At 42.5% G+C, this 25,301-nt stretch overlaps 1 protein-coding gene and 8 non-coding genes across 9 annotated transcripts; all 9 read left to right on the top strand.

Moving 5' to 3' along the window:
• Positions 1-8,371: 8,371 nt before the first annotated feature.
• On the top strand, positions 8,372-15,879 carry ncl (nucleolin). The gene is made up of 16 exons (XM_039000740.1): positions 8,372-8,510; positions 9,579-9,674; positions 9,765-9,879; positions 10,085-10,192; positions 10,575-10,673; positions 10,972-11,115; positions 11,590-11,673; positions 11,860-11,986; positions 12,306-12,442; positions 12,936-13,062; positions 13,167-13,303; positions 13,490-13,622; positions 13,867-14,012; positions 14,195-14,324; positions 14,654-14,943; positions 15,148-15,879. The coding sequence occupies exons 1-16, from the start codon at positions 8,493-8,495 to the stop codon at positions 15,207-15,209; spliced, it is 1,953 nt and encodes a 650-aa protein (XP_038856668.1). The 5' UTR covers positions 8,372-8,492; the 3' UTR covers positions 15,210-15,879.
• On the top strand, positions 10,340-10,476 carry LOC120054229. Its single transcript, XR_005477599.1, has one exon. It is a non-coding gene; the product is annotated as a small nucleolar RNA SNORA57 (small nucleolar RNA).
• LOC120054225 lies at positions 10,821-10,893 on the top strand. Its single transcript, XR_005477595.1, has one exon. It is a non-coding gene; the product is annotated as a small nucleolar RNA SNORD82 (small nucleolar RNA).
• Positions 12,097-12,233, top strand: LOC120054228. Its single transcript, XR_005477598.1, has one exon. It is a non-coding gene; the product is annotated as a small nucleolar RNA SNORA57 (small nucleolar RNA).
• LOC120054220 lies at positions 13,674-13,804 on the top strand. Its single transcript, XR_005477591.1, has one exon. It is a non-coding gene; the product is annotated as a small nucleolar RNA SNORA75 (small nucleolar RNA).
• On the top strand, positions 14,366-14,499 carry LOC120054222. Its single transcript, XR_005477592.1, has one exon. It is a non-coding gene; the product is annotated as a small nucleolar RNA SNORA75 (small nucleolar RNA).
• A 964-nt stretch (positions 15,880-16,843) lies between the features above and the next one.
• Positions 16,844-16,980, top strand: LOC120054226. Its single transcript, XR_005477596.1, has one exon. It is a non-coding gene; the product is annotated as a small nucleolar RNA SNORA57 (small nucleolar RNA).
• A 657-nt stretch (positions 16,981-17,637) lies between these two features.
• Positions 17,638-17,710, top strand: LOC120054223. Its single transcript, XR_005477593.1, has one exon. It is a non-coding gene; the product is annotated as a small nucleolar RNA SNORD82 (small nucleolar RNA).
• A 1,156-nt stretch (positions 17,711-18,866) lies between these two features.
• Positions 18,867-19,003, top strand: LOC120054227. Its single transcript, XR_005477597.1, has one exon. It is a non-coding gene; the product is annotated as a small nucleolar RNA SNORA57 (small nucleolar RNA).
• Positions 19,004-25,301: the final 6,298 nt, after the last annotated feature.

The raw sequence follows: 25,301 nt of genomic DNA, 5'->3' as shown, positions 1-25,301 counted from the left end.
AGGCTGTAAAACAGTGATCACTAAGTTCATTACAGAAAACACCAGTCACTCTCAAAACTGCCTATAGAATTAAACTTTACAGGCCGTCGGGGCCAACTGATTTCCCTTTTTTCATTGAATTCAGAGTCTCTAATTTCTTCGATTGACAGAGGTGAATCGCAAACTGAGTGGAAATCATCCTCAATTACCTGGACATATTTCTGAATGTGGCAAATGTAGCTTCCATAACCATCTTCCTGATATTGTGAGTTGAAAAGGTTTTCATAAAAGGAATTGACAAATGTTGATATTGTAATGGGATCTTTGCATAATACATCATTCATTTTGAGTGCAGTTATAGATTTATTTATTTCTTTCTTTTCAAGTGCAAAAAAAATAATTTCAATCCATTTTGCTTTTGATATGACAAAGGCTTTAACAGATCCTTATAAAGATGTTCTAATCGTAGCTGTAAACATTTAAATATAGACTCTTCTTTCTTTTGAAAAATGTCAAGCTTGCTCATCAAATATTTTTCTCTTAAGGTTCTTCAGGTGCTTCAGCTCTTTGGCACATTTAATGGCTACAACTGGGACTTTATATTTGAAAAATTCCCATCTACTTCCATGACCCAAGTCTTTTCTTGCAAAAATATCTTTGGCTAACGATTTGATGTTTCCACTGAAAATAGGATCTTTAAGAAGTGTGTTGTTTAATTTCCAATATCATCGAATACCTTTTGATTTTTTTAGTAGCTTGTAAATTCAGGGAAATCAAATGAGTGTCAGAAAAAGGAGCCAACTGATGATCTACGTCTATAACAAACTGTAACAAAAAGGGGGAAATTAGGAATAAATCTATTCTAGATTTACGTGACATAGTTTTGTTGGTCCGGGTATAACCCTTTGCATCCGGATTGAAATAACACCAGGCATCATCAACAGAGAGATCCTTGCATAACATTTTGAGAGGTTTGAATCATTCTAGGAGGAAAACGATCAGCGAAGTCATCAGGTGTTTCGATAAAAATCCCCTGAGAGAATTAGAAAAGCCTCTGAGCATTTGTTGCATAAATCCTGTAATTTTCTGGTTAATTGGGCAAAATAGCATTGTCAAGTTTAACAGTTACTATGGCCTGTCTTCCATCCTGTGAAGATGTGAGCCTTTTTGATGCTGGGCTTTGTCTCGTCCAGAAACGTGTTCCCCTTGGCCATTTTCCAGATGATGTCCCTGTAGTGGTGCATATTGAAGCGCAGGATGACATTGTAAGGGGGTCCATCAGATCTTCATTTCCCAATTTGATCTGACACGTCGATGACGTCTCTTAGCTTGTCTTTGATGCACAGAGCCACCTTTCCCGGGATATTGATGACTGCTTCCCTAATGTCCTCTCCCTCTACCTCTTTTACACCTTGGATTTTCAGATTCCACCTGCCAGAGTACCGGTGAAGTTCAGCTACATTCTCACACAGCTCATTATTTTGGGATTGCAGTTTCTTCAACTCATTCTCTAGGAACGTTATCTTTTTCTTGTTCTTGTTCAGAACTGTATGAAGCTGACAGACATTCTCTGGCAAATGATCCATCTTCTTTGATGTTTCTTTCGGTAGCCTGCTCTATGATGGACTCTTTGGAGAACGTGGCGTCTTGTTTAGTAGTCAGGGTCTGGATTGCAGAGAAAATTTCAGACATGGAAATGTCCTCTTTCACTTTTTTCTCCGGTGGATTTTTAATTGGGGTCTGAGGTAAAGAGGTTGCAAGGATCTTGTTCTAGTTCGTCTTGTTCTTTCTCTTGCTTGAGCTCACGGCATCTTGTGTATCCATGCTGCTCTGGCTCTCGTCGTTGCTAGCTAGCATGCCTGCTGTCTTCTGTGAGGCTTGGATATTCCATCTTCTGTTGTCTTTCTTTCGTGTTCTTTCCCATTCAACTTGACAAAAACGAACCCCAAACTTGCCATATGTAGCTAAAACAAGTTGTAGTTAGATTGATAGCCAATATTAGACTGTTAACCACCTAACCCTCAAAGTTGCTAGGACAAGCCAGGAAACACTCCCTCTCACAGCGACACCATCTTGGCTCCACTCGGGGCATGAGTATTAACAACACTGTGACATCATTGCGTGAGACCAATCATTTAGTTCGGCCATTGGTAACTCCACCATAGCCTGCTTGGTTCTAAGTCAGAACCAGATATCAAACGAGGCTTGGTTCCAGTTAACTCCACCCACCGTAGCCTGCTTGGTTCTAGGTCAGTACCAGATATCAAACGAGGCTTGGTTCCAGGAATCAAGCGGGCCATGGGCAAGTGGAAATTAAACAGGAACTTTGATTTTCAGGGCACAGCACAGCAGTGGAGAGAAATTTCATAAGCAGCCTTGCTGCCACCACCATGCTTCAACTTAGGGATGGTGCCAGGTTTCCTCCAGATGTAATGCTTGGCATTCAGGCCAACGAGTTCAATCTTGGTTTCATCAGACTAGAGAATCTTGTTTCTCATGGTCTGAGTCCTTTAGGTGCCTTTTAGCAAACTCCAAGTAGGCTGTCATGTGCCTTTTTTTGAGGAGTGGCTTTCGTCTGTCCACTCTACCATAAAGGCCTGATTGGTGGAGTGCTGCAGAGATGGTTGTCCTTCTGGAAGGTTCTCCAATCTCCACAGAGGAACGCTAGAGCTCTGTCAGAGTGACCATCGGGTTCTTGGTCACCTCCCTGACCAACTTCTCCGACTGCTCAGTTTGCCCGGGCGGCCAGCTCTAGGAAGAGTCTTGGTGGGTCCAAACTTCTTCCATTTAAGAATGATGGAGGCCACTGTGTTCTTAGCGACCTTCAATGTTACAGACATTTTTTGGTATCCTTCCTCAGATCTGTGCCTCGACACAATCCTGTCTCAGAGCTCTACGGACAATACCTTCTACCTCATGGCTTTGTTTTTGCTCTCACATGCACTGTCAACTGTGGGACCTTATATAGCCAAGTGTGTGCCTTTCCAAATCATGTCCAATCTATTGAATTTACCACAGGTGAACTCCAATCAAGTTGAAGAAACATCTCAAGGATGATCAATAGAAACAGGATGCAACTGAGCTAAATTTCTAGTCTCATAGCAAAGGGTCTGAATACTTATGTAAATAAGGTGTTCCTGATATTTTTGTATTTATTTTTGGCCAAAATGTCTAAAAACCTGTTTTAACATGTTCTCACTTTGTCATTATAAGGTATTGTGTGTAGATGTGTGAAAATAAAACGTATATTTAATCAATTTTGAATTTAGGCTGTAATGTAACAACATGTGGAATAAGTCAAGGGGTACGAATACTTTCTGAAGGCACTGTAAAATGTATAAAAAAATGTTAAGACATAAATATATAATTTACATAAGAATTCACACCCCTGAGTCAATACATGTTAGAATCACCTTTGGCAGTGATTAAAGCTGTGAGTTTTTCTGGGTAAGTCTCTGAGAGCTTTGCACACCTGGATTGTACAATATTTTCACATTATTATTTTAGAAATTCTTCAAGCTCTGTCAAGTTGGTTGTTGATCATTGCTAGGCAGCCATTTTCAAGTCTTGCTGTAGATTTTCAAGCTGATTTAAGTCAAAACTGTAACTAGGCCACGCAGGAACATTCAATGTCATCTTAGTAAGCAACTCCAGTGTAAATTTGGCCTTGTATTTTAGGTTATTGTCCTGCTGAAAGGTTAATTTGTCTTGTGTCTGTTGGAAATCAGATTGAACCAGATTTTCCTCTAGGATTTTGCATGTGATTAGCTCTTTTCAGTTTCTTTTTATCCTAAAAAAAACTCCCTAGTCCTTGCCGATGACAAGTATACCCATAAAATGATGCAGCCATGTCAAGCATACCCATAACATGATGCAGCCACCAACATGCTTGAAAATATGAAGAGTCGTACTCAGTGATGTGTTGTGTTGGATTTGCCCCAAACATGACGCTTTGAATTCAGGACATAAAATTAATTTCTTTGCCACATTCTTTGCAGTTGTTGATCCATCCTCAGTTTTCAGCATGATCATTACACAGGTGCACCTTGTGCCGGGGACACACAACACAATGCCACAGATGTGTCAAGTTTTGAAGGAACCTGCAATTGGCATGCTGACTGCAGGCATGTCCACCAAAGCTGTTGCAAGATTTAATGTTAATTTCTCTACCATAAGCCACCTCCAACGTAATTTAAGAGAATTTGGCAGTACAACCAACCGGCCTCAAGAGATGGCGCCGACAGACATGGCAGATCTGCTTCTATTTCCTAAGCAACTTTGCAGTATTTTGTTTTTCTGTGTGTTATTTCTTACATTATTAGCCCAGAATGTTTTTGTGTTATTGGATTGTGATAACATACAGAAACTCAAGTCCTTTTGTTCACCCGACCTAGAATACCTCACAATCCAATGCCGACCGACCGTATTACCTCCCAAGAGAATTTTCTGTGGTTATAGTCACAGCCGTGTATATTCCCCCTGAACCCGATACCACGACAGCCCTCAAGGAACTACAATGGACTTTATGCAAACTGGAAACAACATATCCTGAGGCCGTATTTATTGTAGCTGGGGATTTTAACAAAGCACATTTGAGGAAAACGCTACCAAAGTTCTATCAAGGGGCAGCAGGTAGCGACAAGCGCCTAGTGGTTAGTGCGTTGGACTAGTAACCGAAAGGTTGCAAGATCGAATCCCCGAGCCGACAAGGTAAAAATCTGCCGCTCTGCCCCTGAACAAGGCAGTTAACCCACTGGTCCTAGGCCATCATTGAAAATAAGAATTTGTTCTTAACTGACTTGCCTAGTAAAATAAAAAAAATTAACACAGACTATAGTACTCGCTTATGAAAAACCCTTGACCACTGCTATTAGCATTTTCGAGATGCCTACAAGGCCCTCCCCCGCCCTCCCTTCGGCAAATCAGATCACGACTCCATTTTGCTCCTCCCTTCCTATAGGCAGAAACTCAAACAGAAAGTACCCATGCCAAGGTCTATTCAACACTGGTCTGACCAATCAGAGGGTGGTGCTGTCTGCACAATGCATCACCGGGGGCAAACTACCTGCCATCCAGGACACCTACAACACCTGATGTCACAGGAAGGACAAAAAGATCATCAAGGACATAAATCACCCGACCTACTGCCTGTTCACACCGCTATCATCCAGAAGGCGAGGTCAGTACAGGTGCATCAAAGCTGGGACCGAGAGATTGAGAAACAGCTTCTATCTTAAGGTCATCAGACTGCTGAACAGCCATCACTAACTCAGAGAGGCTGCAGCCTACATTGAGACCCAATCACTGGACACATTAATAAATGGATCGCTGGTCACTTTAAACAATGCCACTCTAAATAATGCCACTTTAATAATGTCTACATATCTTACATTACTCATATCACATGTGTGTATACTGTATTGAGACCCAATCACTGGACACTTTAATAAATGGATCGCTGGTCACTTTAAACAATGCCACTCTAAATAATGCCACTTTAATAATGTTTATATATCTTACATTACTCATATCACATGTATATACTGTATTTTATACCATCTACTGCACCTTGCCTATGCCGCTCGGCCGTCGCTCATCCATATACTTATATGTACATATTCTCATTCACCCCTTTAGATTTGTGTGTATAAGGTAGTTGTTGGGGAATTGTTAGATTACTTGTTAGATATTACTGCACTGTTGGAACTAGAAGCACAAGCATTTCGCTACACTCGCATTAACATCTGCTAACCATGTGTATGTGACCAATAAGATTTGGTTTGAGGAAGAGTATATAACCTCTTTATCAAATTATAGACCTGTCACTGTTTTGCTGTATGACATCGAGTTGATATGGATCAGATAATTAGCACAAAGCTGTCCAGATTAGTCAAGAAGAAGCACGTGGTTGATATCAGTGGAGGCTGGTGGGAGGAGCTATAGGAGGACTCATGCCGTGATGGGAGGATGCCGGGATTTGTGCCGTGGGGGAGATCTTCGTGGGCTATACTCGGCCTTGTCTCGGGGTAGTAAGTTGGTGGTTGAAGATATCCCTCTAGTGGTGGGGGGGGGGGGGGGGGGGGGGGGCTGTGCTTTGGCAAAGTGGGTGGGGTTATATCCTGCCTGGTTGGCCCTGTCCGGGAGTATCGTCCGGACAGGGCCACAGTATCTCCCGACCCCTCCTGTCTCAGCCTCCAGTATTTATGATGCAATAGTTTGTATCGGGGGGCTAGGGTCAGTCTGTTATATCTGGAGTATTTCTCCTGTCTTATCCGGTGTCCTGTCTGAATTTAAGTATGCTCCCTCTAATTCTCTCACCACACGGCCAGGTCTCTGACCTCCCTATATGCTGTCTCTTCGTTGTCGGTGATCAGGCCTACCACTGTTGTGTCATCGGCAAACTTCTACATCTGCATTGATTGCTGTTTGGGGGTTTAGGCTGGGTTTCTGTATAGCACTTTGTGACATCGGCTGATGTAAAAAGGGCTTTATTAATACATTTGATTGATTGATTGATAGGCTCATTGTACTGGGTGTCAAATAATGGTTTCCATATGTTTTGTTTGATACAATTCCATTTCAGCCTTTACATTGAGCCCGTCCTCCTATAGCTCCTCCCACCAGCCTCCACTGGTTGATATGCAGCTGGAGGACATGAGGTTCAAATCCAAACAGCTATGCATGAATACAAAGGGTAATTTCAATCTAGAATTTTTAACCACCTTCGAGCAATTTATTGAACATTCTGGTATATTATTTAGACATATCAACACATATTGCAATTATAGCTGTCTATTTGGGTGGAATGTACAAATATATACATAATTACATTAATATATGTATAGGCATGGTGGACTAAGGACGCCATTGTAGGCCTACATTGGACATGCTCTAGCCCAAGTCCCAAGGGTATTATTTTTGCAGTTATGTAATTATTCAATGTTTTTAAATAGATGGTGAACCTGTATGATGAACAAATAAATGACATTTAAATATCAAACGTGTGATTCACTATGTCGATTAATTCGAGTAACTGCTTTTGGGTTTTTTTTGTCAATCGCAAACCTCGTGCACGTGAAGAACATACGCAGACAATATGCAAATGTTTGATCTGTGAGTGGAGGAGATTGTAATGTGGGCGGAGTACAGTGCACGCACAGAGCAGGAAGGTAAATTTGTGTGGCCTAAAAAAAGTTTGTTCACAAGGCTCAAGCAAAGTCAGTAACAGTGTGAAGATAGGCAGAAACTGCTTCTACAATAGAAATCCCCCGATCACGCTTGTAAGGCGACGTCTGCTATCTAAACTCATGAGCAGAATACGTCATCTGGTCTAAACGGTCGTCACGCTCCGATATTAAAGTCGTTTTAGAAGAAAATGAAAACGTGTCAGTTTGTCACTTCCAATAGGTTGGAGTAATAACATGTTCAACTGATTAAGACTTTGGCTCGAATCTAGGTTGTGCCTTCAGATTTCAAGAAAATAACCAGCCATGGAGGAATTGTTCACTTCTAGCATTGACTTCTCAAACCCCAAACCCTAGTCTGCTTCACATGCGGTTCTGAAAGTCCTGATGTTGCGCCTTTGGGTTTAGAAACTCTTGTGGCTCAAAGCCTGCGCAGATTCCCTGATCTGTAATAGATATGAAGCGTATTCCCTGATCTGTAATAGATATGAAGCGTATTCCCTGATCTGTAATAGATATGAAGCGTATACTGTCTTTATCATTATACCAGTCACAGTTCTGTTGTATAACGTAGAGTTGATATAGATCAGATCATTAGCGCAGGGCTGAACATCTGCACACGATAGTCAAGAAGAAGCACGTGGTTGATAGGCAGCTGGAGGAGACCACGTGGCTCAAATCGAAACAGCTGTGTATCAATACAAAGTGTCATTTCAATCGAAAAATTGTAACCAATTCGAGCAATTTATTGAGCATTATAGTGTATTATTGGACAAATCGACATATAATGACATTTTAGCTGTCTAATAGCTAGGTGGCATGTACAAACATATACACAATGGCTTCAACATATGTGTAGGCATGGTGGACCAAGGACGCTTCACCATTGTAGGCTTACATTGGACATGCATAGCATAGCCCAAGCCTCAATAATATTATTTTTGCAGTTATATAATTAGTCAGATGTGAACAAAGAAATATAATTTGAAATAATCAAGCGTGTGATTCAACGATAACCGATTCGTTTAAATTCACATTCGAGTAACTGCTTTTTGGCCTTGTTTTCAAATCAAGTGCAAATCCGCGTGCACGTGAAAGCCCCATACGCAGACACTATGCAAATATTTGATCTGTGAGTGGAGGATATTTGTAATGTGGGCGGAGTACAGTGTACGCGCAGAGCAGGAAAGTAACCCGCGCGTCTCTCTACGTATCTGTCTTTCTTCCTCGGTGTTCGAAAGAGTAGGTCGGGACACGTGCAGCGAACAGTAAGCTTTTTTTGAGCTTTAATATTCTACACGTCCAAAATCGTCCAACCACAACACAACCATGGTGAAATTGGCTAAGGTAAGACAACTTCGTATACTCTTATGTTCGTGACTCAAATCGTGTGATTTGTCAATGCGGGTGTTTTATTTATTTTTCACCCAAAATGAAGTATCCTGTATTGCAATAGACGACAGCCCGACATTAGAAAATGGCTGAGAAACACGCATTATGTTGGCTTGCCCATTCATTCTACTACTGAACACAAAATATATATATATATTTTGCTAAGTCTGATACAATCGTTTTCTGCCCTTATAATAATTATTGGAGGTTAAGCAGTTAAACGTTTTCTCGACCCAGATTTGATCAGCCATGTTTTCTCATTGCATTCTGTTCTTACAGTTCTGTCTAAAATGGCCATACATGCGCGTTCGCGAATCAAGCGTGCTCTTTCGTACCCTGCCTGCTGGCTCGCTCGTTCGTTAACTACTTAACTCATTTCTGTAATTTAATAATTGTGTATTTTATGGAGTTATGACAAATATTTTATTAGTGTAATCTAAGAGAAGTTGTTATTTGACTTCCGTAAGGCAATGTGCTGCCATACGTTTGGCTAGCTAATGCTAACTAGCTGGCTAGCCGAAACGTTTTGAGGCCTGTCGTGTATGTTCGTTATTCATGAGCTGAATGTTTCTTCAACTGGGCATATTGCTAGTTAAACGTGGCGACAATACATTGAGGCACGACAGTTTGGTGTACAACAAAACGAACTAAATAATTAACGTTAGCAGTTAGCTAGCTAGCGCCGTACTTATGCTCTCCACGTGGGTTGTGCGCCAGCCCCCAAATGCCACACGAGGTACAAGCCCAAAAAGTCGGCAAGTTACAAGCAAGTCTAGACAAACGTTAAGGTGACGATGACCCGTATAAATGGACATTCGCTCGAAATTTCCTGAAATTAAATGAACAGTTTAGTTACTGACTGACAATAAAATTGGTTTAATAAGTTTCTTTCATATGTTCATAGCAAGTCACTTTTGCTTTCAGGTAAATGGCTAGCAAGTAAAATCACTGGACAATTTCTAGACTTGATTTGTTGTCCATAACTTTTAATAATGCTGAACATACGTTTACTATTTTTCACAGGCAGCAAAGAAGCAGGCTAACCCCAAGAAAAAGGCCCCACCACCTCCTAAAGAGGTGGAAGAGGAATCCAGTGAAGAAGAAAGCGAGGAGGAAGAGGTAAGACTAATAACCACTCAAGTGGACACATTCTATTTTCAGAAAAAATAACTTGGTTTTTAATGTGTTGACAATGTTCATATGTTCCAGGCCCCACCAAAAGCAGTAGCAAAGAAGGCTGTCACACCAGCCAAGCCAGCACCTAAAGCAGCTAAAAATGGAAAAGCAGCTAAGAAAGCAGAAAGTGAAGAGGATGATGACTCTGGTAAGAACCTTGTCATTTTGTGTACTTTGTCATTAAAGGTAATTGATGGTAGATGGTGAATTAAGCTCTCAATAGGCAGCATTCACCTCACAGGAACTGTTTAAACGCTTCCTTTCACGGTTCTGTTTAGTGAAGTTACGAACCATCAATGGTTGGTGTTTTGGTGAATTAAATTGCACTGCACTGACACTTGTTGCCCTTTCAGAGGAAGAGTCTGAGGAGGAAGCCCCCCCACCCAAGAAGACCCCAGCCAAAGCCACACCTGCAAAGAAAGCTCCAGCCAAGGCAGAGTCAGACGAGGATGATGATGACGGTATGAGTCTCTCCCCATATTAATTTTTTATATTTCTACTGGATACACATTGACAGAACCATTAAGGGTTCTGGGGTTGGACACTAGTCTCAGTGGTTTATCATTTGAAAGTTGATACATTCACTTGACTACTAGTAACCAGAATCCCCTCCATTTCTTTGCACACCTGTAGTTGCTCAGTACTCACGTGTGATTGTTCGGAGGTAGAACAAAGCCAGTGCTATGTCTTCGGTACCAGTGTGTGTTATCGTCTGCTGGTCCTATCCTCAATCGCTGGCACACTTGAAGCCTAATTGATGAGTTCTATATGCACATTTAAGTGGTTTTACCAACTAAGCTAAAAAAAAATAGGATTTTTTAAATGTTGCTCTCCTGTCTGTAGAGGAAGAATCTGAGGAGGAGGCCCCACCCCCAAAGAAGGCTGCTGCCAAGCCCTCAGTGAAGGTCACTGCAGCCAAGGAGGAGTCCGACGATGATGATGGTAAGGATGGGGGGGCCGCTGCATATCTTGGGCGTTGCTCGTAGGGCTTATTGGTCAACAGAACGGGTGACACGCAACATTATGGTAGTTCATTCAATGTGGTACAGGCCACACTGGCACATCGATTATAGGGGTCAGCTGAGCACAAGAACACTTGATGAACAACAAGGGACTTAATACTGAATGTATTTGATGTCACTACTTATTTGATCTGATGTGCCCAATCCCTGGTCAGTAAATGTTCTGTAGTTGATGATTTGGGTCTAATGAGACTAAAGCCATCTGTTGTGCCTTCCAGACTCTGAGGAAGAGGAGATGGACACCACCCCGGCACCCGCAGCAAAGAAAGCAGGCATGGTCAAGGCTAAGGAATCTGACGATGATGAGGATGACGAGGAAGAAGATGATGACGAGGAGGAAGATGACGATGATGAGGAAGATGGTAAGTAATATTTTGACCAAGGCTGAGTTTTATTACTAATTTGGTGAAAGGGGTGGCTTCGTCTCTGGCAGTCATCACAGCCGGGTATTATTGCCCGTACGGCACGTTCACATGTTAGTCGGTACTCTGAAATGTCCGACTTGCTAATATGTTGTAGGTAAAAGCGTGCCGCATTCAACCAGTTATCAAGTTAGACATTTCCGTTTCCTAGTTGTGACTAGCAGGTGAAGGCAACATTGACCCCTGCCTTCACCTGTTGGTGTTGGCACATCTAAAGGAGAAAAAGCTTGGACTGAAATGCATCGGGGCTGTAGATTTTAATTTAGGACAGGTTATTAAAATTAAAACCTTTCTTCCTGACACTGCGAGGATTTCAAAGATGGTCAAGTACAGAGCTGGTCTATACAAAAGATCCCCTCTCACCTCTGTTATTTGAAGGTTTTTGGGTCCTAAGCAGGCTGTTTTGTTCCACAGAGGCCCCAGCGACTCCTGCAAAGAGGAAGGCTGACAGCAAAAAGGAGACCCCGCCTGCCAAGAAGGCCAAGTCCGAAAGCGATGGTAAGGCTTTAGATTCAGCCCTCCAACACCTTCTCCCACACTGAACCACAGTTCGCATGATGAACAACAAGGGACTTAATACTGATTCATTTGATGTCACCTTCATGTTATTCTGACTGTGTTCATAGGTTGCCGTTGATGACGATCATTTAATGCGGAACCTAATTGATAATGTTTCCCCCCCAGAATCCTTCTGTCTATTTATCGGCAACCTGAACTCAAACAAGGACTTTGATGAAATCAAAGAAGCCTTGGCAGCTTTCTTCTCAAAGAAGAACCTTGAAGTTCAGGACGTCAGACTTGGCGCATCAAAGTAAGTGACGGTGGATTCCCATGTTATGATGACCCGCTCAGGATGTCTGATCATGGTGTGGTGTACTTGATGGGATAAGGTAGTTGATTTGACTTTATTAACCAGGATTCCCTCCATTTCTTGGCACACCTGTAGTTTCACAGTACTCACGTGTGATTGTTCGGAGGTAGAACAAAGCCAGTGCTATGTCTTCGGTACCAGTGTGTGTTATCGTCTGCTGGTCCTATCCTCAATCGCTGGCACACTTGAAAAAGACAATGAAGCCTGATTGATGGGTTTTATATGCAGTCTTCTAATGCACACTTATCTTGCCCACCAGGAAGTTTGGCTACGTAGAATTTTCCTCAGCGGAGGACATGCAGACGGCCTTGGAGCTGAACGGAAAGAAGTGCATGGGACAGGAGTTGAAGATGGACAAGGCCCGCAGCAAAGGGAACTCCCAGGATGAGAAGAAAGGTATGGGGCTTTTGCCTGCTTGGCTGAAGTGAGAAAGCCAAAGACATCTGTGCCTGTTCAACAGCCTAGATTTACATTTGTGTTACCTCTGAACACGTTAACTTAGAATTATGTTTTGAATCTTGCTTGAACAGATGCTAAGATTATATTGGGTTGAACTTTTGCGAAGTAACTATTTTGGAAGCAGCTGTTAGCTAGAATGCTGCTGCTCATTGCCAGGCTGTAGCGAAAGCTGGCCACAGAGCCATTTGCCATGACAAACAATTAAGCAGGACATTCATACAAACCTTTTTGAATACTATGATTCAAAATTAGTATGAAATACATATAAGCAACATGGAAATGGAGGCCTTTTTGCTGGTCTTAAGTACTCGCTTGTGTTGGGGTCACAACTCGTGCACATCGCCCTCTTCTCTCGTTGTTGGTAAACACAGGAAGTGGTCTGTACTGTACCATCACAATGGGAATATACATGCTCACCTTATTTTTACAGATAGGGACGCACGGACCTTGTTTGTGAAAAACCTGCCCTTCTCGGCCACAGAAGACGACTTGAAGGAAGTGTTTGCCGATGCTGTTGAAATCAGAATACCCACAGGCCAGGACGGTTCCAACAGAGGGTGAGGACCAGCCTTTCTATCCTGGATAATGTCTTTGCAAATTGTATCTTTTTTTCTTAATGCCTGATATTAGTAAATATAACCAAGCTGCATTTCCCCCACAGCATTGCCTACATTGCGTTCAAGTCTGAGGCCATTGCGGACAAGATGCTAACAGAGGCCCAGGGCGCCGATGTCCAGGGACGCGCCATCATGGTCGACTACACAGGCATCAAGAGCCAGAAGGGAGGCAGACCACCAGGTATGCACCACCGACTACAGGACATTTTAGTTCTTTAATCAGGACCAGTGATGCAACATTTTTCTTCCTGAAACTCTGTGACGACTTCAAAGGTTGTCAAGTACTGAAATACTGGTCTGCCATAAATACTTCCATGGTGCTAATGCACACCAACATTCACCTTGTTCATCTTGTTCCTTCTCTCAGCTCAGGCAGCTGCTGAAAGCAAGACCCTCATCGTTAACAACCTGTCCTACAGTGCTACAGAAGACTCCCTTCAGAGTGCATTCGAAGGTGCTGTTTCCATCAGAGTACCACAGAACAACGGCAGGCCCAAAGGGTGAGTGAAGGGGGGTTTCCCCACAGGAAATAAGTCACACCGAACCCCCAGGGCTTCTCATGAGCTCCTCTCTGCCAATCAGTGGCGTTGTATGGATTCGCACGAGAAGTAGAGACTAATCACAAATTGAACAGGCACCCCTAATCTCAACAGGTGTTGCCTATGTCTGCTGTGAAACAATTTAATCTCATCAACCCTCCCCCAAAGTGTTAAGTTCCTGAACTTATTTGTCTCTCCTGTGCAGGTTTGCTTTTGTGGAGTTTGAGAGTGCAGAGGCAGCCAAGGAGGCGCTGGATAACCTTAATGGAACAGAGATTGAAGGCAGGCAAATCCGGCTAGAGTTCAGCCAGAACAGTGGAGGCAGAGACGCCGGAGGCAGAGGAGGATCCGGTAGGTTTTACGTCTCCATTTTTGTCCGTCTGTAGTTGTAGACTGTTGTCAATTAGAAAGTAAGTTGGCTCCTGTATGAGAGGTTGGTTCATCCAGCTATCTTAAGATGCATGCACTAATAGTAAGTCGCTCTGGATAAGAATCGATAACATTTGCTAACATTTTTTCCCTCTCGTTGCCAGGAGGTCCCACAAAAACCCTGTTTGTCAGAGGGCTATCTGGAGACACCACAGACCAGTCACTCAGAGACGCCTTTGACAGTGCCACTGGAGCTAGAGTGGTGACCGACCGTGACACAGGCAATTCTAAATGGTAAATGATGTTGTAACTGTCACACTGCTATAGCCTTGGACTTCTTCTCATGAGCTCCACCTGTCCACACAGTGACAGTGAATGGATTCGCACGAGAAGTAGAGCCAAGTCACAGTCAAACAGGCACCTACCTTGAACTCAGTGGCAGTTTGCCCATGTCTGATGTGAAACAAAACGACTAGATGGTAGCAATATGCCTCTAGTTGTTACTAAAGATCTACTGCAGTTGCATTGCAATTCAATTGTGCTTGTGAGATATCACCTGTTCCTTTCTGCAGATGTGCATTTCTCTTTCATCCCTTAATTTTGTCACCTTCCTTCCCCTCCAGCTTTGGCTTTGTCGACTTTGACAGCGAGAACGACTGCAAGGCTGCCAAAGAGGCCATGGAGGGTGGCGAAATTGACGGCAGCAGCGTGAACCTGGACTACGCCAAGCCCAAGGGCGACGGCGGTGGATTCCGCGGGGGTCGCGGAGGCTTCGGCGGTGGCAGGGGAGGTCGCGGTGGTGGATTTAGCCGTGGCGGCGGAGGTGGTTTCGGCGGTGGCAGGGGAGGACGTGGCGGTGGCTTCAGGGGGGGTAGAGGAGGTGACCGCGGCGGTGGACGTGGTGGATTCAGAGGTAAAGGTTCATAGTTTGGATCTTGGGGTTGCGTAGACCAGAGATGATGGATACTTTTCACTCTGATATCTTGTGATGAATCTCATAGATAGTAGGTACTGATCTGGTCCATTGTGAACTGTTTTCTCCTTAACTTAGACACTTGTGTTAAATGTGCTGCTTTCAAAGGACAGACCGTGACTTTGTTTCTCTCTACCCCCCCAGGTGGAAGAGGCGGTGGATTTGGAGACAAGCCCCAGGGCAAGAAGATCAAATTTGATGATTAAAATCCCTGTCTATTTTACTGTTTTGAAAAGACTCTGTTTTCATCACCGTACCCATACGCTGGCAGAGCCTTTTGGACATTCCAGAAAGCTTCATTGATATATAACTGTAATGGGCTCTCTACCGCCCTGCACCAACCTTTTCACCCTCTCAGCTTGAGAGTTGCCTGTCAGTTTTGAATTGTCCTTCCTGCATCATCCATATGAGTTTGTGTTTTTCCCAAAAGAGTTAGTGGAATGTCTGGCAACTCTGTTTGCTGTGAAAAAAGCCCTGTTTGTTCAGGTACATATTGTACATTCAACAATTTGTATTTCATTTTACCTTTTTTGTAAGAAAGTCCCGTATCCTTTAATATCCTTGTTTTTGTTCTAGTTTGCTCTAGGTGAGACTGTATAACGGTAAAATGTGCAAGGCATATTGTAATGGATGGAAGATTAAATCAGCCCATGTCTGTTGGGCGTTTAGAATCTCGTAAATCTGTGTTTTGTCATGTTTTGGGTGGGGTACAGTCGATGTCTTTAGAAGTCAGGGGTACTAGAGGCCTCGAATAACGTTATTAAAAAATGTATCATATGATATTTGTAGTGCATTGACTAAATCTTGCTGTTTGAAAATGTAAGGTTTTCACAAATGAGATAATTGAATAAACCAAGGTGATGATTTTTTAAAGTCTTTTGACCTTTCCTTTCATAATACTCTGGCGCTTCCAAAGAATAATTTCTGCTTTTCCTGTTTTGGCTGTTTTTTTTTGTTGAAGTTATACGAACTTGGTGAGACATGAGTAAGTTGACTAATGACACGCATTAGGTGAAGCGAACTACTAGGTAGTTAGGGAAAACCGATTGAGCCCAGGAACATTCTCAAAGGTGCGCTGATAACAGTAAATATAAAGAGGGAAAATGCACCATTCAAGCAAAGCTGCAACTCACCACTTGGAAATTAGGCACCCAAAGAAAAAGGCTAACCACAAGGGAAGGCCCCACCACCTGAAGAGGTAAGACTAACCACTAAAGTGGACACATTCTCTCCAGAACATAACTTGTTTGTGTGTTAACTATGTTCATATGTTCCAGGCCCCAGCAAAGAAGGCTGTCACACCAGCCAAGCCAGCACCGAAAGCAGCAAAAATGGGAAAGCAGAAAGAGAAGAGGAGGATGACTCTGGTAAGAACCTTGTCATTTTCTGTGCATTGTCATTAAAGATAAGTGATGGTAGATATTGAGTTAAGCTCTCAATCGGCAGCATTCATTTCAAAGGAACTGTTTAAATGCATCCTTTCATGGCTCTGTTTTTATTGAAATTTGATTGTTTGCTAAGACTACTTGTACGGACCCTCAAATGTTTGTAGTTTGTGCTAATTAAATTACACTGCCCTTGACGCTTGTTGCCCTTTCAGAGGAACAGTCTGAGGAAGCCCCACCCAAAAGGCCAAAGCCACACCTGCAAAGAAAGCTCCAGCCAAGGCAGAAGTCAGATGATGATGACGGTATGAGTCTCCATATTTAATTTTTATATTTCAATTGGATACACAATGAAAGTGACCGGACAATCAATCAATGATGGTAGGGGACACTAGTCTCAGTGGTTTATGGTTTGAAAGATGAGACATTTACTTGACTACTAGTAACCAGGATTCCCTCCATTTCTTGGCACACCTGTAGTTGCTCAGTACTCATGTGTGATTGTTCGGAGGTAGAACAAAGCCAGTGCTATGTCTTCGGTACCAGTGTGTGTTATCGTCTGCTGGTCCTATCCTCAATCGCTGGCACACTTACAAATATGGAACGGGGCCTCATTAAATGGGCTCTATGCAACACTCTTAAAAGATTCCTGTAGTTAAGGGAACGTTATTCTTTAAAGGGAACGTTTAAAATAAAGTCTACATATTGATCTCCAGCACCACATCAACATGTAAGAATGGCGTGTTTCTACGTTTTGTAGCAGAGGAACGTGTTTGTAGGCCGTGCCTACTCACTATTGGTCAATCACTCAATGCACACCGATGTCATTGGAAACACTATTTTTATATTACACAACTCAAACGTGAACAATTTTCACATCTTAAGTACTGGACAAGTGTACCTTTTTTTTTAAGGTGGTAAACCTGTAGAATGTTTTATTCTGCTAGGGCCTCATGTTTAAGTGCTTTTACCAACTAGACTGCAAACGCTGATGTTTAATGTTACTCTATTGTCTGTAGATGAAGAATCCGAGGAGGCACTGGCTGCTGCCAAGCCCTCAGTGGAGGTCACTGCAGCCAAGGAGGAGTCCGACGATGATGATGGTAAGGATGGGGGGGCCGCTGCATGTCTTGGGCGTTGCTCGTAGGGCTTATTGGTCAACAGAACGGGTGACACGCAACATTATGGTAGTTCATTCAATGTGGTACAGGCCACACTGGCAGATCGATATAGGGGTCAGCTGAGCACAAGAACACTTGATGAACAACAAGGGACTTAATACTGAATGTATTTGATGTCACTACTTATTTGATCTGATGTGCCCAATCCCTGGTCAGTAAATGTTCTGTAGTTGATGATTTGGGTCTAATGAGACTAAAGCCAACTGTTGTGCCTTCCAGACTCTGAGGAAGAGGAGATGGACACCACCCCGGCACCCGCAGCAAAGAAAGCAGGCATGGTCAAGGCTAAGGAATCTGACGATGAGGAAGATGGCAACTAATATTGTGTCAAAAGTCTAATATTTTATACTCCATTCATTTAGTGAAAGGGGTGGCTTCGTCTCTGGCAGTCATCACAGCCGGGTATTATTGCCCGTACGCCACGTTCACATGTTAGTCGGTACTCTGAAATGTCCGACTTGCTAATATGTTCTAGGTAAACACGTGCCGCATTAAAACAGTGATCAAGTTAGACATTTCAGTTTCCTAGTTGTGACTAGCAGGTGAACATGACATTAACCCCTGCCTTCACCTGTTGGTGTTGGCACATCTAAGGGAGAAAGGGCTTGGACTGAAATGCATCGGGGCTGTAGATTTTAATTTAGGACAGGTTATTAAAATTAAAACTTTTCTTCCTGACACTGCGGGGATTTCAAAGATGGTCAAGTACAGAGCTGGTCTATACACAAGATCCCCTCTCACCTCTGTTATTTGAAGGTTTTTGGGTCCTAGGCAGGCTGTTTTGTTTCAGAGGCACCAGCGACTCCTGCAAAGAGGAAGGCTGACAGCAAAAAGGAGACCCCGCCTGCCAAGAAGGCCAAGTCCGAAAGCGATGGTAAGGCTTTAGATTCAGCCCTCCAACACCTTCTCCCACACTGAACCACAGTTCGCATGATGAACAACAAGGGACTTAATACTGATTCATTTGATGTCACCTTCATGTTATTCTGACTGTGTTCATAGGTTGCCGTTGATGACGATCATTTAATGCGGAACCTAATTGATAATGTTTCCCCCCCAGAATCCTTCTGTCTATTTATCGGCAACCTGAACTCAAACAAGGACTTTGATGAAATCAAAGAAGCCTTGGCAGCTTTCTTCTCAAAGAAGAACCTTGAAGTTCAGGACGTCAGACTTGGCGCATCAAAGTAAGTGACGGTGGATTCCCATGTTATGATGACCCGCTCAGGATGTCTGATCATGGTGTGGTGTACTTGATGGGATAAGGTAGTTGATTTGACTTTATTAACCAGGATTCCCTCCATTTCTTGGCACACCTGTAGTTTCACAGTACTCACGTGTGATTGTTCGGAGGTAGAACAAAGCCAGTGCTATGTCTTCGGTACCAGTGTGTGTTATCGTCTGCTGGTCCTATCCTCAATCGCTGGCACACTTGAAAAAGACAATGAAGCCTGATTGATGGGTTTTATATGGAGTCTTCTAATGCACACTTATCTTGCCCACCAGGAAGTTTGGCTACGTAGAATTTTCCTCAGCGGAGGACATGCAGACGGCCTTGGAGCTGAACGGAAAGAAGTGCATGGGACAGGAGTTGAAGATGGACAAGGCCCGCAGCAAAGAACTCCCAGGAGGCCAAGAAAGGTAAATTTTTATTACTTCTGCTATTTGTATTGCATTGACTAAATCTTGCTGTTTGAAAATGGAAATGTGATAATTGAATAAACTGAAGTGGTAATTTTAAAGTCTTGACCTTTCCTTTCATAAAACTCTGGCTTTTCCAAAGATTAATTTGTACATTATTTTTTCCTGTGATGGAACTTTTTGAAGTGGTGTAACTTAGTGTGACGTGAGTAAGTTGACTAATGACGACAAGCCATTAACTAAAGCTAGCTAATTTATTTTAGGTATTTAGGGAAAACCGGGGTCTCATTCTCAAGGGTGCCCTGATTACACTAATCCATTGTTAAAAAATACAGCACAATTTGAGCAAAACACTTGAAATTGATCAGCCAATTTATGTGACTTGCTCCAGCACTGAGGTGTGTTAAATACAACAGGATTTACAGTGCCTTCATGGCCAGTTGTGATACAGCCTGGAATCGAACCTGGGTCTGTAGTGACGCCTCATTCCATGAATCCAGTACAATTTGAGTCCCTCTAACCTTTAAGTATATTTTAAATACGGGGTCACAAATCTAAGTCCCCTGTAATAAAGTATAAGAAAAGTTGCATTACGTTCCTCTTTATATCAGAATGTTTTCAACTGACACCGAGCGGTTTGTTGTGGCCTTCACTGAATTTGTACATTGTATAAAATGTGCAAATAAGCCATAAATTCTGCCATTGATGTAAAAATCCATTTGTGCTCGTTTGCTGAGAATATATTTCCCCCAAATAAATGCATGATTATTGACTTAAATCACACCATTTAGTTGCGAACCTTAGTCTACCCTCAACCCCGTTGTGCCAACGAATCTCCCCACATAAAAATAGTGTATATAACCTTATGCGACATACAAGTCTACTGAACCACATAGTGTAAAGACGGGAAAGTTATCACATTATTTTATCTATATTTCATAGATTTTTGTTAGATTGGAGGCAACTCTGTTATATTAAATAAGCTATTACTTCCCAAAACGTATTTTTAATTAAAAACACATATGCAATTTCTTGCATGACATGTGGTCTCTAGTTCTTCACTTGGAGCAGTGGCCATTTTGTGCCCAAAAACTAAACCCAGTCACGCTCAACCATGATACTTGTTTGATCATAACAAAGTTCAGTCTGACAGTCAGTTATCCAATTATTCAAATTAATGGTTTATCTTCATTCTTATAACCACATGCATATGTTGACTGTCCATGTTAAGATTACATACGGTAAGTAGTCCATTAGCGTGATGCCACTGGAGAGCATTCTATTCTTGTCAATCAACATTTTTGCTTTGGTTTTTCACAGTAAATTGCCCTGATAATCTTTGTATAGGCAGCTGAGGGGAGCATGGCTCATAAAAATGGCAGGATGGAATGGAGTCAAACCATGAGTTTGATCTATTTAATACCATTCCGCACCTGCCATTACCATGAGCACGTCCTCTCAAATGAAGTTGCCACCAACCTCCCTGTGAATCTGAGATATCACGGTGTCAGCTCAACACAGAAGCAACTCGACTAAGTTCTTCAACATGTGGTATTTCCATCTCAACAAGGTGTCCACTTTTGCGCCCCAGTCAGGGAAGGAAACCCACAGCCATGGAAGGAAATAGTGGGGAAGTCCAAGGCTGCTTGGGCAGTGGTGTAGTCTCAGATACAATGACGGGTCATCATCTTTAACACAGATGAAAACCTATGTCCAGGTAAAGTGTATACATTGCGTTGCATCAAACAGCTTCTTCTGGTCTGCTCGTGTTGACATCCACTGGTATCTGTTTGATGCCCTTGAAATGTTTCCACCACCACAGCCTGTGACATCCTGCCACGTAAAGATCTTAAACAAGAGGTGTGGGCCAGACTTTCAGGATGTACACCATGAAACAAGAGGCAGACACACACACCCTGAAAATATCTACCTACCTGTGAGACCAGCTCCATGCTGCACACACAGAACATACCTCAACGCCACAGCCTGACAACAGGAAGTGTACCCAGTGGGAACCCAGCCTGTAGTGTTTCTTCAGGTCTTTTCATTCCTCCAGTAGCTGTTGAGTAGTGTAGAAGATGGTTGTGATGATGTATGTAGGTGTCGTAACAGCAGTTCTGGGAGCCTACATACCTCTGAAAAGGTAATAATGTTGACACGCTTTTATGATTCTGATGACCTGTTCGGTAAGCTGTCCTGTTCTGATGACCGGTTCCCCGTGACCCGCTCTGATGACCGGTTCTCGTGACCTGCTCTGATGACCGGTTCTCGTGACCTGTTCAATGTTAATCAAATCAACTGTATTTATATAGCCCTTCTTACATCAGCTGATATCTCAAAGTGCTGTACAGAAACCCAGCCTAAAAACCCAAACAGCAAGCAATGCAGGTGTAGAAGCACGGTGGCTAGGAAAAACTCCCTAGAAAGGCAAAAACCTAGGAAGAAACCTAGAGAGGAACCAGGCTATGAGGGGTGGCCAGTCCTCTTCTGGCTGTGCCGGGTGGAGATTATAACAGAACATGGCCAAGATGTTCAAATGTTCATAAATGACCAGCATGGTAAAAATAATAATCACAGTAGTTGTCTATGGTGCAGCAAGTCAGCATCTCAGGAGTAAATGTCAGTTGGCTTTTCATAGCTGATCATTAAGGGTATCTCTACCGCTCCTGCTGTCTCTAGAGAGTTGAAAACAGCAGGTCTGGGACAGGTAGCACGTCCGGTGAACAGGTCAGGGTTCCATAGCCGCAGGCAGAACAGTTGAAACTGGAGCAGCAGCGCGGCCAGGTGGACTGGGGACAGCAAGGAGTCATCATGCCAGGTAGTCCTGAGGCATGGTCCTAGGGCTCAGGTCCTCCGAGAAAGAGAGAATTAGAGAGAGCATACTTAAATTCACACATGACACCAGATAAGACAGGAGAAGTACTCCAGATATAACAAACTGACCCAAGCCCCCCGACACATAAACTACTGCAGCATAAATACTGGAGGCTGAGACAGGAGGGGTCAGGAGACACTGTGGCCCCATCCGATGCTAACCCCCGGACAGGGCCAAACGGGAAGGATATAATCCCACCCACTTTCCCAAAGCACAGCCCCCACACCACTAGAGGGATATCTTCAACCACCAACTTACCATCCTGAGACAAGGCCGAGTATAGGCCACAAAGATCTCCGCCACGGCACAACCCAAGGGGGGGCGCCAACCCAGACAGGAAGACCACGTCAGTGACTCAACCCACTCAAGTGACGCACCCCTCCTAGGGACAGCATGAAAGAGCACCAGTAAGCCAGTGACTCAGCCCCTGTAATGTCTGCTATGTTTTTGTTTAGTGTCTTACTGCAGTTGGGTTAATAAAGCTCTGTTTAATTAAAATTGATATATGTTGTCCTCATTACATGGTTATATCTATGAAATCCAATTTTTGGAGTGAATTTGAGAGTAAACAACCAATTTATATGGAAGCCGTATGCATCTCTTTATCCCCGTTACCCTAGTCCTAACGCTGTTACGTGACAATTTTGTGATAACATTTTGGAAAGTTTATGAAATATTAATTTTATGTTTTGTTGAACTCAGTCTAAAATGAGCCATTATGAGAATATTTATTTTAGTTCAATTTCTGAAGTGAAACCATACTTTTGATTAAATAAATTGAGGCTGCTGACAGTGTCCATTTCAAGCTTTAGTATAGAAAAAGTGAGATTTTATATTTGCAGTTATTTAATTTGTTTGAGCAACAAAGGATTAATATGGAAATTTCGATTTAATTACATATCCTATTCAGACAACTTCCATAGTGTCCACAACGGGGTTGAAGACTAATGGTGTCCATATCAGAAAAAATTGGCCTATAATAATAGGCCTTTGATGCCCAAGATGGGAAAACATGTTTTCTTTGAGGTTAAATATTTGTCGTGGGGTGTTCAGAATAGTTTTTCATTTTTTGGGGGGTATAAAATCACCAAATGTCAAAGTCCTAATCGTACCAGTTTGGTGTTATGACCCAATTCCACTTTGACATTATGGGGTATTGTGAGTAGGCCAGTTTTAAAAAATCTCAATTTAATCAACTTAAAATTCAAGCTGTAACTATGGATGTAAATTAATGACAAAATTATACAAGCGTGTAAAGTATAATTTGCACGTAAAATATGAGTTGCACCTGTATGAGTTTTGTAGTTGCATTTATTTTTTTGCAAACATGTAAGTTCTTTTAAATAAAACACAAGCGCATAACCTGATGTGTGATTAAATACAACACTTGCAAACATGTAAGTTGAGATGTGAATAAATTCAATAAGATTTGCAAGCATGCAACTACATTTGAGAATTAATGCAACTAATTTACTAAACTTGTGACTGGTGAATATTCTTCTGCGAATCAAAACCAAATTTGCGATGTCGACTCTGTGGGCTCAAGAGTTTTGGCACTCATTTTGTGACTTAACTGCCAAAAGTTTAGCAGATAGAACATCTACAAGCAAGCAGCACAGCTCTGGTGGACAGGACTTTTTATTCTGACCAATCAGAGAGGTGTTGTCATTCTGGAATGTGCAGGACATGTTTCACCCTGTACCTCAGTGGTTTCACCTCGGAGACAGGTGAAATGGCTCGGCGAAATCCACCTCAGGTGAGTTTTTGACATAATCCTTTTAGTTGGGAATATGACTAATGCAAGTGTAAAGCAGCACAGGAAGATTGTGAATAGAAGCAACATTAACATTAGTGTAAAGTATTCATAGGTTAAACCTCCGCGCAAATAGCAATCAAAGCTATCGTTGGCTAGCTAAAATACGGTGTTCTCCCCTCATTTTAAGCTAGCTAACGTTATACTGCATCTAAAGTCAATCTGCATGGTGACACAAAATGATGACAAAAGGTTTTCCTACTAATCATTTGCATCCTGTGGAAATATTGTATATCCAATCCACTATAATGCCATTTTGATGTTCATCAGTTCCGTTTGACAATGCATTATTGTGATGAAATGTGCATCCATGACTACCTTTTTGGGCTAGCTAGTATAGCTGTAGGCTAACGTTTCGTCTTTGTGTGACTGTGCTAAACATGACCAATGGACATTCAGACTGCGTGATTCATCTTTTACATGGGACTAGTTTGGCCTTTAGTTTGGGCCTTAATATTGGTTTGAATTGCAGAAGAAATTATTCTCAATGAATTCCTGTCACTGCCAGGACATCTTTCAGTTGCCCAGTGGGGCTCATTTGGACTCATGCTGCTAAGTATGTTAGTGATTCACCTAAACGGCTGCACTGGGGGGTCCAAGAGCTGTTGATGCATCTACAAGGGCTGTTGCCACTGCTTGTCTTATTTAGTATTTAGTAGGGTATCCATAAGAACAATAAACAGGTGCATGACAGATTGGGGACTTTCACTAATGGCATTGTATAGCTCATTGTCAGAGGGAGAGCTGGATACATTGGTGTCAAGGGTCAAGACATGTACCTTGGTGCTGCTACAAACAGTCTTGCCTCAACCAACTTGGTCTTCAGCCAAGTAGTTGCAGATTTTGGTTTTCCACAAAGGTAAATTACAATGTGTTGGAAGTTTTACTCAACAACTTTGTTTTTTAAACCATATTTGTCTTGGAGATTGGCAAGCTACAGCATATTTCTGGTGGGAGACCGCTCACCTTGAAATCTTTGTCATCAGGAAATGGCAATAGTCCATGGGCAGAGGGATACTATTGAGTTGACAGAATTGTTATAGTTTTCTATGAAATGTTAAGGAACCAGTAAACATTTTCTACTTTCTTATTGTATATTATTGGTGTGCTTGCTTAATTCCAATATACTTATTATTTTCAGACCTACCGTGTGAAATTCTTTAGAACTAGTCACGTCATTGGCAGGCACCCTGACAAGTAAAGACAAGCAGAATAGTACAGTATATAACCTTTTGTTTTTAGTGTTGTTCATGTTACAGGACTTGGAACATCCCACACATAAATTGGGACAGCAGTGGTCTACGGCCCGATGACACAAACACTAGCGTCCAGGTGCCTGAAACTGAGTGCCCACTAAGTGCAGAAGTTGTTGCGGGACTGATGGCAGCGGTTGACTCAATAGG

This window comes from Salvelinus namaycush, chromosome 9, assembly GCF_016432855.1.
Source record: "Salvelinus namaycush isolate Seneca chromosome 9, SaNama_1.0, whole genome shotgun sequence".
NCBI lineage: Eukaryota > Metazoa > Chordata > Actinopteri > Salmoniformes > Salmonidae > Salvelinus > Salvelinus namaycush.
Note: the sequence above shows the minus strand (reverse complement) of the source record. Positions and strands in the feature narration are given on the sequence as shown.